The sequence below is a fragment of the Camellia sinensis genome, unplaced genomic scaffold (genome assembly GCF_055761805.1).
Source record: "Camellia sinensis isolate YWXY unplaced genomic scaffold, ASM5576180v1 Unanchor10, whole genome shotgun sequence".
Taxonomy (NCBI): Eukaryota; Viridiplantae; Streptophyta; class Magnoliopsida; order Ericales; family Theaceae; genus Camellia; species Camellia sinensis.
The window spans coordinates 98,349-112,089 of record NW_028128988.1 but is presented as its reverse complement, the minus strand read 5'-3'; the positions used below and the strand labels follow the sequence as shown (position 1 = coordinate 112,089).

Here is a 13,741-nt window from a genome sequence, read left to right as displayed (position 1 = left end):
ATATGCATTGGCCTATAGCTATACATAACATGCATTATTTGATCATGAAGTATGAAGACAGAATCAAAAAAAGTCCCAAAACATTCATATTTCCAGTTGTCCCAAAAACGAATGCAAATAGGGCTAATCTATCATGCAAGAAAAGGCCTAAAATAGAGATTAAACACAAAGGGACAGCAGCTGGCCCCAAACAAAGAAGAGCCCTTCAATAAAGTTGAAGAGGGGCTCAAAATAATGCACTTTACAGTTTATGACCAAGTCCAAAATAGTGCACAAGTAAGCTTAAAACACTATCCAAAAATAGGCCTAAAAGAAGGTTTAAACACAAAGAGCAAAATGGGAGCCTCAAAAAGCAAAGGACCCTTGATCAAACATGAAGAGGGAGTCAAAATATGACTCTTTACAGTTCGGGTCGGAGTCCAAAAATACAAGCACAAGGAGCTAAAAAAAACATGCAAACAAAGGGGCCAAAAGAGGGATAAAGAGGCAAGTGATAGAGGGAAGTCCCAAACAGTGAAGATCCCTTCAACAAAGTTGAAGAGGAACTCAAAATAAGGCAACTCACAGTTTATAGGAAAGCTCGAAACAGTTTACGAATAGGCCTAAAATACTATGCAAGAAAGAGGCCTAAAAGAGGTTTTTATCACAAAGTGTAAAAAAGAAGCCTCAAACAGGGAGAAGCCCTCAATCAAACATGAAATAGAGCTTAAAATACGACTATTTTCAGTTAGGGTCGGAGCCCAAATATGCGAGCACAAGGGGCTAGAATATAGATCAAAATAAAGCAAGAAAAGAGGAAAAGAAGACTTACCCTTGAAGAACCAATCTTTGACAGCCTTTGGACCAAGTTTGAGGACTCTTAAGCTCTGGAAATGGCCTTCAAGCTTCTGGAATGGAGTGAGGAGGAGGGTGCTATGGGTTGTAGAGTAAAGGGTGTAGGAATGGTCCAAGAACAAAAGGGTTTTGATGTTTGGAATAGAAGGGAAGAGGGATTAAATGCAAGAGGCTTAGAACCAATTTTTGTAACTCTGAAAACACAGCTGGGGGTGCTGGTTATATAGGCAAAGGAGTGGAGGAAAAAGGAGGGGAAATGAAATTCAAATTTCCCCCCAAAAATAGGCCTAAAAGAGAGATAAAGAGGCAAGTGGTAGCTGCTGGCCTCAAACTGAAGAGAGCCCTTTAACAAAGTTGAAGAGAGGTTCAAAACAAGACATTTTACAATTTACATCAAGCCACAAAACAGCTCACAAATAAGCCTTAAATACCATGCAAAAATAGGCCTAAAAGAGAGTTAAAGAGGCAAGTGATAGTAGGAGATCTCAAACAACAAAAGGTCCTTAATCAAACATGAAAAGGAGCTCAAAATATGACTATTTACAGTTTGAGTCGGAGCCCAAAAATGCTTGCAAGCAAGGCTTAGATATAGAGCAAGATAGGAACAAAAAAGAGGGAAAAGAAGCTTACCCTTGAAGACCAATGGACCAGCAGCGCTTGGTATGAGAAATGGTACTCCTAAACTCTAAAAAACAGCTCCAAGTTGTTGGAATGGATGGTGGTGGGGTGTATACCAAAAATCGGAGCAAACGGAGGTGGTTAAGTGGTCCCGAACCGAGGCACACAGCCGTCGGCTCCGAAAAATCGGAAACCGGGCTCGAAACGGGAAAAATGGCCTACAACCACGAAACGTAGCCTACGGCCACTGAGAGATGATCTACAAGACCTCTACCTCCCTTCGGGAAGAGAAAACAGAGAAAAGGGAGCCTGGTTCGCAAACCGAGGCAAGACACGAAAGAGCCCGAAAGTCCGGAGGCAAGGCTCGCAGCTGAGACTCTGAAACTTCTGAACGAGCACAATATGCAATATCACCGAGCGCTCAATCGGTGACGTCTGAGTCTTAAGGTCGGTAAAAAATGGGGTGTCTACACATGGATGTATCGATCAAGATTAAGTGATGCATACCAGAAAGGTGTTGACATGTTTCTCGATTTTGCATTTACTAATGCAAGTTATGAGGATATGATCATATGTCCATGCATCAAGTGTGGACTTACACTTCCCGTCACTCGGTCAATTGCATATGATCACTTAGTATGTGATGGCTTCACAAAGGGTTACACTAAATGGGTTTTACATGGTGAAGCATCATCTGTTGCTACAACAGGTCTTGATACGCACATGCAGAATAGGCCACAATTAAATATTGATACACATGGATTAGTTCATGAGGCATTTGGAATCTCAAATGACGATGATAGAGTCGATGGAGACAACCCTGAAGATTTGGGAGATAAACCAAATCCACAAGCAGAGAAGTTCTACAAGTTGATACATGATGGACAAAAGGAGCTTTATCCATAATGTAGGAATTTTACAAAGCTCTCATTCATCCTTTTGTTATTTCATATCAAGAATTTAGGTGGATGGAGTAATAAATCGTTCACCATGTTATTAGAGTTATTGAAGGAGGCATTCCTAGAGGGTATAACACTGCCTAATACTGTTTATGAAGTTGAGCAAATAGTCATGGAGTTAGGACTTAGTTATGAGAAGATTCATGCATGTCCCAATGATTGCATGTTATATTGGAATGAGCACAAAACTGATTCTGAATGTTATGTTTGCCATACATCTAGGTATGTAACAGAGCAAAATGATTCAGGCAACGAGGCATCCTCTAAAAAAGGAAGCTATAAAACACCTTCTAAGGTTCTACGTTACTTTCCTTTGATACCAAGGCTACAAAGGTTATTCATGTCATCCAAAACAGCATCAACTATGAAGTGGCATAAAGAAGGTCGCACCAATGATGGTTGTATGAGACATCCTGTCGATTCTCTAGCTTGGATGACTTTTGACCACCTACATCCTGATTTTGAAGCAGATTGTACAAATGTCAGACTTGGGTTGGCGTGTGATAGTGTGAACCCTTTCAGAACATTGAGCAGCACGTATAGCACCTGGCCTGTAATTCTTATACCGTAAAATTTGCCTCTATGGATGTGTATAAAGCAAACCAATTTTCTATTATCATTGATTATCCCTGGTCGTAGTGCACCTGGAAATAATATTGATGTGTATTTGGAACCTTTAATAGATGAATTAAAGGAATTATGGGCGGATAGAGTAGAGACATATGATGCATCAATTAAATAAAATTTCCAATTACCTGCAGCATTAATGTGGACTATCAGCGACTTCCCTGCTTATGCTTATTTGTCAAGGTGGAGTACTAAGGGGAAGTATGCATGCCCTTCATGCCACAAAGACACATGCTTCCAGTGGTTGAAGCATGGCCGAAAACATTGTTACATGGGTCATCGTCGATTCTTGGACAAACATCATGCATTTCGAGATGATGAGCGATCTTTTGATGGTACTAAAGAAAAAAGAACTGGACCCAATCCTTTAACTGGTTCTATGGTATTGGATATGTTACATGGCTTCAATATCACTTATGGAAAGATGAGTACTAATCTAGAATTACCATATAATTGGAAGAAAAGAAGCATATTCTTTGAATTACCATATTGAAAGGATAATTTAGTGCGTCACAATCTTGATGTGATGCACATTGAGAAAAATGTATGTGAGAGCTTGCTTGGAACACTACTGAATTTAGAGGGGAAGACAAAGGATAATCTAAATGCACGTCTTGACTTGAAACTTCAAGGTATAAGGCTTGAACTCCATCCAAAAGAAAATGCAGCAAATAAAACCATCTTGCCTTCTTCTTGTTTCTCATTAAAGAAACAAGAAAAAGATGTTTTTTGTAAATTTTTGAAGACTATTAAAGTTCCTAATGGTTATGTAGCAAATATTTCACGATGCATCGACTTAAAGCAACGTAGAATCTTTGGACTTAAAAGTCACGATTGCCATATTTTGATGCAACAATTATTCCCTTTATTAATTCGAGGAATGTTGAGTTCACATGTAACTTCACCTTTGATTGAGTTAAGTAATTTCTTTCGAGAGTGATGTTCTAAAGTTAGTTTAGCACAAGACTTTATGCGTCTTGAAAGGCAAATTCCGATAACACTTTGTAAGTTTGAAAAAATATTTCCCCCTAACTTTTTTGACATTATGGTGCATTTGGTGGTTCACTTAGCATCTGAGGCTAGATTAGCAGGACCTGTGCATTATCGTTGGATGTATTCTGTTGAGAGGAAAAGTTTATATTAAATTACATATTTCTTTACCATCATTATTATATTTTACTTTTGTTATTATCGAAAATCATTCAAAAAAATTTTTTTTTGAACTTACCAAAACATAGGTACTTGAATAGATTAAAGTCATATGTGTAAAATAGAAGCCGACCGGAGGGTAGTATGGAAAAAGAATACCTTGCAAATGAATGCTTGACATTTTGCTCGAGGTATATGGAAGGTGTTAAGACACGATTCAACCGGATGTCTCGAAATTATGATGAGGGGGGTAATGGTACCAAAGGATTATCTATTTTCTCAATGCCTGGCCAACCATTAGGTAAGGGCGTGATAGACACAATGGATGATGACACAAAAGAAAAGGCACATCGATATGTGCTATTTAATTGTGAGACAATCAATAAATTTATTGAGTAAGACACTCAACATCTGTAATCAATTTCATTATTATTATTATTATTATTATTATTATTATTATTATTATTATTATTATTTTACATACTTTTGCCACACCCTCACAAATCTTTTATGTGGCATACAGACAACACCGTAGACTTGTTTCCGTACAAAATCCATGTCTTCGTGAAATGGCCATTGATCGCATTCATAGTGAAACATTTCCAACATTGTTTGATAAACATGTAAGCAGTGTTTTGAAGTTCCTTAAAATTTGATTTGATATTAACTTCAATTTCATTCCACACTTACAAAAGTTATGTCGTCAATTGTCTGAAAACAGGTTAAGGAATTGCATAATGCAGGGGATAGTCAAATAACTGAAGAGCTTAGATGTTTGGCTCATGGTCCAAATAGAATTTTCACAAAATATAAGCGATAATTGATAAATGGTTTTAGGTTCCATACTAAGGAGATTGAGCGAAAGAAAAAAAACTCAAAATAGTGGGATTATTGTCCGGCAAAAACACGAAGCTTTGCAAGTGGTAGAGATGGAAATCCGGTCCCTGGAGATGTTACATTTTATGGCGTGTTAACAGATATAATTGAGTTAGATTATTTGTTTGGGAAGAGGGTCGTGTTATTTAAAGGTGAATGGGTGTCACAATCAGGGAAAAGACAAGATAAAGATTGCACACTAGTCAACTTTGCACGATTAATGAAAGATGCTGAGTCTTTTGTGTTGGCTTCTCAAGCAGAACATGTAATGTATGTAGAAGACCTGAAACACAAAGATTGGCAAGTTACTATCAAGATAAATCCGAGAGATTTTTACGATATGAATGCGGGGTCTTCTGTGGACAATGTGGAGGCATACTTGCAGAGTGTTGTATGCAATACACAAAGTGGTGATGGGGACAATAATTTTGATTTGGTTCGGACAGACATGTCTGCTGCAATTGTAGATACACTACTTTCTCAAGTGTTAAGAGACAACAATGTTCATGATGATGGAGATGATGATGGAGATGAGGAAGAATTAGATCTTATGTGACTGTTAAACTTATTGAACATTGCTAGTTATTTATATTTGAAAATAATTCTATAGTTTCATTTTGTTCTCTTTCTTTATCATTGTTTTTGTTAATTTAATTGATTGATTGAAGAATGAATAATGCGTTTTTAATTTAACTATGTGGTTTTCATATGTGGCTACAAAATATTTATTCACTATATGTTACATTTAGTCACTACCAAGATAGCAACGCAATAAAGGTGAATTCACAATTTTTTTTTTTTTTTTTTTTTTTGTTAATTTTCTTCAAGTATTTTGTTCATTTGCAAATAATTTATTTGGATCATTCTAAGTTTACAATTTGATTTGTCTATTTTACTTGAATCATACTAGGATTCATCTATAAAGCAAAAAGCCTATGGACCCATATCTTCAGTTTCGCTCAGGCAATGTTGGTGAGTTTAAGTCAACTCCATCTGAGATACAACCAAATTCTAGCCAATCCAATGATAATGCAGGCATGCAAGTTCAAACATTATAAAAATGTTATTATTTTTTCGTATATAATTTATTATTAGTATTATTATTTATTTATTTTTTAGGGGGATGCACCAATAAATCCCAAATTAATAATTTATACACTGTTTAGTCTTAAAAGTTTTTTTATAGACTGAAAGGTCCCATTACAATGTTTCAAACATCAGATTAATGTTTCGAACATTAAATTTCGAACATCAGATTAATGTTTCGAACATTAAATTTCGAACATTAGATTAATGTTTCGAACATTAGATTAATGTGCAAATGGGACTAAATGGAGCATAAGAAAACTTTTAGGACTAAATGGTTCAACTTTTCAGAAACTAGGACTTATGGGTAAATTTTCCTATTTTTTATAACTAGATGGTGCTAGTGGACAAAAGAAAACTAGAGGTCCCATGCAAATGCATAATATTTGGGGTACTCGTGATGATGAGCGCCTAACAGTCAATTGGAACAAACTTGGCCAACCTGATGACAAATTGGCAACAAAGTTATCATCGTTCATTGGAACTATTGTGTGTGATGGGAAAAACGCACCACTCACTTACAAGAATTGGCATAAAGTCCCAGAACATTACAAAGATCACATATGGGCACTTGTACAGGTAAATGACACTATTGTGCGAAAGATGATCACATGTGAAAAATAATAAACATGAGTAATGTGATTAAAACAACACTCTTTATAATTTTGTTTATTTTTAATTTTTTATGTGGGAAGATTAATTTTTTATTATTGTATTCTTCTCTCCCTCTCTCTCTCTTTTTTTCTTTCTCTTTTCAGTCAAAGTTTGATCTTCCAAGTCATGCTAGGAAGTGGGTTATGAAGTGCTCTAGTAAGAAGTTAAAAGACTGGAAGGCAAACATAAAGAAAAATTATTATAAGAACCACTTGAGTTTTGACGAACAAAAACATTATAAAGATAGTAGAGTATATGCTGATCAGTGGGAACACCTTATTAAGTATTGGGCCATCGAAGAAGTAAAGGTATACTCGATCTGATCATTATATGTTATTTTACCTGCTGTAGTTTGGACACCATTAATTTATGCATTTGTAATTTTAGGCACAAAGTGATAAAAACAAAGCAAGTCGTGCAGAGCGAAAGTATAATCATACTACTGGAACAAAAAAAATTTCACGTGTTCAAAAGGAGCATGTTAATTCATCTTTTCATGTTGTATATTTAATATGATAAGGTATACATAATGTGACATAATGATATAATTTATATTTTGGAATATATTATTTTGTAGAAAAATAAGTTGGGACACTCTCCAACTCGTGCTCACATGTTTAAACTATGTTATACAAAGGAGACAGGAACCCCTGAGGCAACGAAAGCAATGATAGTATGTACCAAATAATTATGTCGATTTGAACTTGTAGATTAGTTAAAATTTCCACATTATAGTGTTGAGTTATTGAAATGTATATATTAAGTCATGTTTTTTGCAACTTTATAGGATGAAATGAATGAGAGGACAACCTTAAATGCAAATTTATCAAATAAGGGCCCTAATGATGCATTTGGACAAGTGATGGGTAAAGAAAAACATGGACGAGTTCGCATGTATGGATTAGGTGTCTCCCCGTCTAATTTATGGAGAGATACATCTGGTCATAAAGCAAACCAAGACACAACAATGGATGTTATGGAAGCTGAAAATTCGGAGCTAAGGTCCAAAGTTTCCCATGTTCAGCATGCTCCGAATAACTTGACAAACACATCTAATCAGGTAATTTTTTTAATAGAATTTATAAGTTATTATTGTTTTCCTACACTTATATATGCATACATATATCTATGTGTGTGTGTTTGCAAAATTAAATAGTTTAAATTTGGTTAGGCCACAACAACTTCTACTCCTCTCGACATGGTAGCTCGACATCAAGCATGGTCTTTGTCATCGATACAAGATACTTCTCTTACTCAGGTACCTACTAAGAGCTAATCATATATATCACATTACTTCCAACTTTATTTTAGAATAGCATGTAACACTTATTTTACAATTAACCAAGGAATGAATATTGCGGACATAAATTTCATTATTTAAATCAAGACAAAATGTGCTACATAGTCTAAATCATGACATGACGAAGCTTGTGCTATTTTTTTTAAAAAAAATTAATTTAATTTTCTTCTAAAGCTTTAACAAGACATCTCTCAATCATTTATTAACGCATGGGCTCTTTCTGATTCTCTCAAAATATTGCTTGAAAGTAATTAGTTGATTGTCATTTTTCACAATTACATTTGATTTACATCGTTGAGGTTAGGTGATCTTGATATTGATAATGGACATGGTTTTGATTGTTGTTGATTGGTGCTTTTGGTTGTTATTGATTTTTTAAGCTATTGTTGATATGGTCTAAAGTTTTATGGTTGTTACTTTTATATAATTTGTTGTAGTGTAGTGAACCTATTAAGTGATTAAAGCATTTGGCTTGCTTATCTATTAGAGAAATCCATATCACTTTCAGTTGTGATCATCTTCACTCTAGCACTTTGTACTAGTTTTTTTTTAAATATTATTTATTAATTTTAAATATACAATTACTTAAGTAGTTAAATCTTGATTTACAGGTGGGAGATATAGTTGTTCTAAAAAGTATCATTAGGCCAACAGAAACAGTTGTAATCGGAGTACTTAAAAGCACAGACGCATCTAAAGAAGTAGAAGGGGAAGAATTGGGACCTGACTATTGGGAGGTACATGTTCAAGTGCCAATCAAACCTAATGAGAGCTTGATCCGATCATATGGACTTGTCAAAACAATTGGACAAGCTATTGGAGCTCATGTTGCTTGGCCTGCTCCATTTGTGGTATATTTCTTTCGTAAATACTCATTTTATTAACAAATTTATATTAACTTAATATAGTTTCAATTACCTTCGTATGTTTATCTTTTGGATGCAGATTTCACAAGTTATGGATGCTAGCCGAAAATATTTATACAAGTGAGGTTGAGAATTTGGGAACTGATTTTATTTTTGATAATTTTTCTCTCCGGAATATGCATATCACTATGGCTTTTCAAAACTTATGGTTGGAATAATTTTCTTTTAAATTGTTTTTGCTTTAACTTTGTTAGTGTGGTAGAATATTTAATAATTTTGGCAAGGGATTTTTTTTGCAATATAAATAATTTTATATTTCAATAATAAATAATTGATTGTGCTTTGAATTTTTTTTTTTTATTTTTGATGTGATGATCTTATGGTGGTAATATTTATTTTTTATTATGAAAATATTACGGGATGAATGGATGTCAAATTAATATATGATGTGGCAATTAATATTTAATTGTTTATAAAATTGATTCAATTTTTATAGGTATTTACGCATGCATAATTGTAGCTTTTAAAAGTGTCAATGAAAAAAATATATAAGTGGCATTTTGTAGTAGTGATAGTAGCTTTGCAAAGTGTCACTAAAATAAGTTCCAATGGCACTTATATCTATTTAATGGCACAAATGAATTAGATTTAGTGGCATTTATAAAGGTGTTATAAATATCAATTGTGGCATAATAAGCGTCATTAAAAATCCATTTCGTGGCATTTTTTAGATTGCAAGTCTTCTTTAATGGCATTTGATAGTGTCACGAATAGTGCCTACCATGACATTAAAGTGTCACTGAAAGGTTTTAGTCTTGATGGTGTAATGACACTTATAAGTGTCTCTAACTCTTTTTTTAGTGGCGCTTGATAGTGGCACAAATAATATCTACCATGACATTAAAATGTAAATTAAAAGTTTTTAGCCATGATGGTGCAGTGACACTTGCAAATATCTACCGTGGCACTAGTACAAATGACACTTGTTCAAAATGCAACAAGACTAAAAAATGTCATTAAACCAATAGTTTTGTGACACTTTCAGATGTCACTAAATTAAGAAAATGTTGTAGTGGCATAACACAATACATAAGATAGAGAGGAAAATAAATATGTGAAGTTAGAAAGACAAATGAAGTTAGAAAGACAAATGAAAAAATGTTTACATTGCGAGTCCGACTTTAGTCACTTTTTTTTATAATTTTTTTTACCATCTATTCATAATGGGAATAAATTTCATATCATCACAAGTTATGGGACCCACTTTCATTGTGAGTAGATGGTAAAAAATATTATAAAAATGTGGGTGATTGTAATCTTATACAAAATGATTGCAAAAATTTTATTTATAATAGAATTATAATATATAAACAGAAAATTTACACAAAATGATGTGATTCAATAAAATCTATTTATTTGAAAACAATATATTTATAAAAATGAATTTATTTATCATAATAACATTGTCATATTATTTTTGTTATTTTTTTTAATAAATTTTATATATGACTAAAAAACTTGTCGATGATAGGTTACAAAAATTTGTCGAATGGAGGATAATGGCCCATCACATTGAGTGATTTTTTTGATAGTTTTATAGTATTGTGGTGCATTTCTTACTTTATTTATTTTTTTCGTTAGTGGGTGGGGGGTTCGGCCCCCTTCACAAAATGGAAACTTCACTCAACAAAATATGCGCTAACCTCTGGGACCTCTTCCAGCCAAATACGTTTGTCTGGAGCTTCCTTTGTCATTTGCCATTTTGTCCTCTAAAATTATAACAAAAAGTACTTACTCCCCCAAGTTTAACTACTAAAAGTAAGAGTTGAATTTTTCTCATATTTAAATGTTGGAAATGGTAGAAAAATTCTGGGTAAAACCAGAATTTTTTCTCAAGTTTGGTCTATTTTTTAGGTGGGCCCCGAGCGTCGATTTACTTGGGTCAAAGTGGTAACGCGTTCTATGCCGCGTTGTGATTCACGTGGTATATTTGGTTGCTCAAAACCATTATCGAGTGAATGGGAAATTGAAGCCAAAGTGTGCTCCATGGAAATGGAGTTTTGGTGGAAATTCCTTAAGGTTGTAAATTGGCTTGTCCCACATTGATTTGGTGGGAAGTTTTGAAAGGGTTTATAAGGCTTGGGTGAGATACTTGGGGTGTGCCCCAAGGGGTACCCAAGTGTTTTAGAGGGAGAGGTTATGGGCAGAATGGGCTAGACCCATCGGACCCAAAAATCACCACGCGCGCGCCGCCGCCATCCGTCCGGTCGGGCTGGGCGCGGGTGCGTGGTGCGTGGTGTGTGGTTGGGTTGAGCTTCTAATCTTTTTGGGCCAAAAATATTTGAATTTAATTTTATTTTTTGGTAAAATAAAATCCAGAATTCAAATTAAACTGATTTGGATTTTCTATACATCCAAACAGGGCCTTTCCCATTTTCAAACAGAAATAAACTAGTTTGGAATTAGTGCACACCTAAACAGGGCCCTTCCCCTTTTTTGCTATCTGTTTGAATTATTAACAGATTCAAATCTGTTTGAATTCAAAACCAACAGGTATCATACCTGTTCAATTTAAAACCAAGAGCCACCTTTACATCTATAAATAGGACCACCCTCATTTGATGTTAAAATTCAGAAATTTCGTATTTCACCTCTGCTTATTCTATTCTTCATTTTGTTGCATTTTATTTCTGAAAGAAAGAGTGTAAACACTTAGTGTGTTCGTAAGGCAAACAATTTGTAGTGCTGCTATTGTTTGTGGTAGATCATTTCATCCTGGGAGATAGACATCCAAATTCTGATAATACCATGGAGAGGACGAATCTGTCTTAAGGACACAGTGTCAAACACTGGACTTGATCAGAAAATAATTCGAAGAAATTAAATCACGTAAGTTATTTAATTTATTTTTAGTATTGTTTTATTTATTAAATCAGATTTAAATTTTGTTTTTGTAACAAAATAAAATCTGTTATTTATTTATTTATTTATTATTTCGAATTTGATTTTTGTAATCAAACAAATTCTCTCATTTTTCTTTATTTCTTTAAATTCTAATTGTTGTTGTGTACACAATAGAATTAAATCTTTTAAATATAGTGAAGATTCACCAACATTAAGTTCTAACATGGGAGAATTTTAGGGATCTATAGACTTTATCGTGGATCTTATTTTGATGATTCGAATCGTTCATTTTTTTTTTTTTTTGATCAGCAAAGATAAATTTCATTTAATAGCATGAAATTAAAGGTACAGGAAGATGACATGCATCGAGAGAGATTCGGAAGTATAAAAATATCCCTACTACTGCTACTCGCATCCATACAACCAAGCCCCAAGCCTCTCGATTTTTTAAGCAAAAAAGTTAAGAAGAACTTAACTAGAGAATTAAAATACATGAATCCCCACATATTGAACCCACCAAAACAACCAATACAAACTAAATGAACTACCCTGCACCCAAACTAAACTAAATTAACTAAACCAACCCCGGGATCAACACCAACGCCTCTACCAAGTCCACTCCTCTGACGCTGCTGTAAGAACAAGACGAATGAGGATCCTCTCCTTGCAGTCCTCATCCTTGCGCCCGTCCTTACAGGCCTTCGGGTCTACTTTTAGGCCCAATTTTGATAATCCGAACCGTTCATATTTTATGATTTATTCATTATATCATACCTGTAAAAAATCAAGTTGATCGGATATTAGAAAGCATGTGTTAGGAAAACTGTTTATTAAATTCTTTAAAAAATAGTTTTTAGTTCAATTTTTCGAACACATACTTTCTGATATCCGATCAACTTGATTTTTTACAGGTATGGTATACTGAATAAATCATAAAATATGAACGGTTCAGATTATCAAAATTAGGCCTAAAAGTAGACCCGAAAGCCTGCAAGGACGGACGCAAGGACGGGCCTGCAAGGAGAGGCTCTTGACTCGAACAAGACAAGCCTCTGCAGCTTCAACCACCCTCTCCTAGCTGCTGCCCACGACACCTCTAAGCTGCTGCAACTCCATAGCTACTACCCACTCCACCAACAAGCCACGCCTCTGCCAAGAAGACTCCAAAAACCACTGCCGGGAACAACACCCACTGCCGATAGAACTACACCCCGGCTGCAACACCCACTGCCTACACAACAACACCCACTGCCGAAGACACCCACATAGCATCTCCCACCAGATCTTCTTCTTGCTCACACCCAATCCCCACGCCTTAACTTGTGCTGCAGCCCACCAAAAAATAACTACACCTCCTCTGCTACATCAGGTTCTCTTCTTTCTCGCACCCAATACCCACTGCCAAGCACCAAAACCAACAGGTCTTCAATCACACGCCGTGGATTTGCACACCCACCGAGCACCGACCACCTGCTAGGACACCTCCAAACAAAGGTAGAAACTCACCCCTCAAACTCTTACTCGATGAGGAGCGCTCGAGTGACAACCAGACAGAATTAGATCGCACCCCTCAAGCTCCAACTCGCCAAAAGCGCTCGAGTGAAATACCTGGAAGCCCCTGTTGAAATAGCTACTGCAGCAAGGTTAAAGCAGACGAGGACAAACTGAAGACAAAGCCTGGACACACCAACCACTAACCCGCAGCAACGAAGCACACCAAGGAGGGATGAAAACGAGGGACTCAAGTTTATTGAAATGAAAAAACTGACAAGGCAAAGGAAAAGAACAAGCTAGGTCAGCCGACCGCCATCGCCAAAGGCGGCGGCTAGCCGGCCCAAAAAGAGGTCGGAGATGGAGGTTTTCAGAAA

The 13,741-nt window shown here is 35.4% G+C and overlaps 1 protein-coding gene across 1 annotated transcript; it reads left to right on the top strand.

Annotated features, from left to right (window-relative positions):
- The first annotated feature begins 7,336 nt into the window (after nt 1-7,336).
- LOC145814388 (uncharacterized) lies at nt 7,337-9,300 on the top strand. Its single transcript, XM_082911171.1, has 5 exons — nt 7,337-7,476; nt 7,591-7,863; nt 7,975-8,061; nt 8,715-8,954; nt 9,049-9,300. The coding sequence occupies exons 1-5, from the start codon at nt 7,417-7,419 to the stop codon at nt 9,091-9,093; spliced, it is 705 nt and encodes a 234-aa protein (XP_082767297.1). The 5' UTR covers nt 7,337-7,416; the 3' UTR covers nt 9,094-9,300.
- Nucleotides 9,301-13,741: the final 4,441 nt, after the last annotated feature.

Bases quoted from the DNA above. Each gene is read 5' to 3' on its own strand.
- LOC145814388 (XM_082911171.1), top strand. From the start codon at position 7,417: ATGTTTAAACTATGTTATACAAAGGAGACAGGAACCCCTGAGGCAACG. The intron at 7,477-7,590 runs GTATGTACCAAA...GCAACTTTATAG, and splicing joins AGGCAACGAAAGCAATGATA to GATGAAATGAATGAGAGGAC. The intron at 8,955-9,048 runs GTATATTTCTTT...TTTTGGATGCAG, and splicing joins CTTGGCCTGCTCCATTTGTG to ATTTCACAAGTTATGGATGC.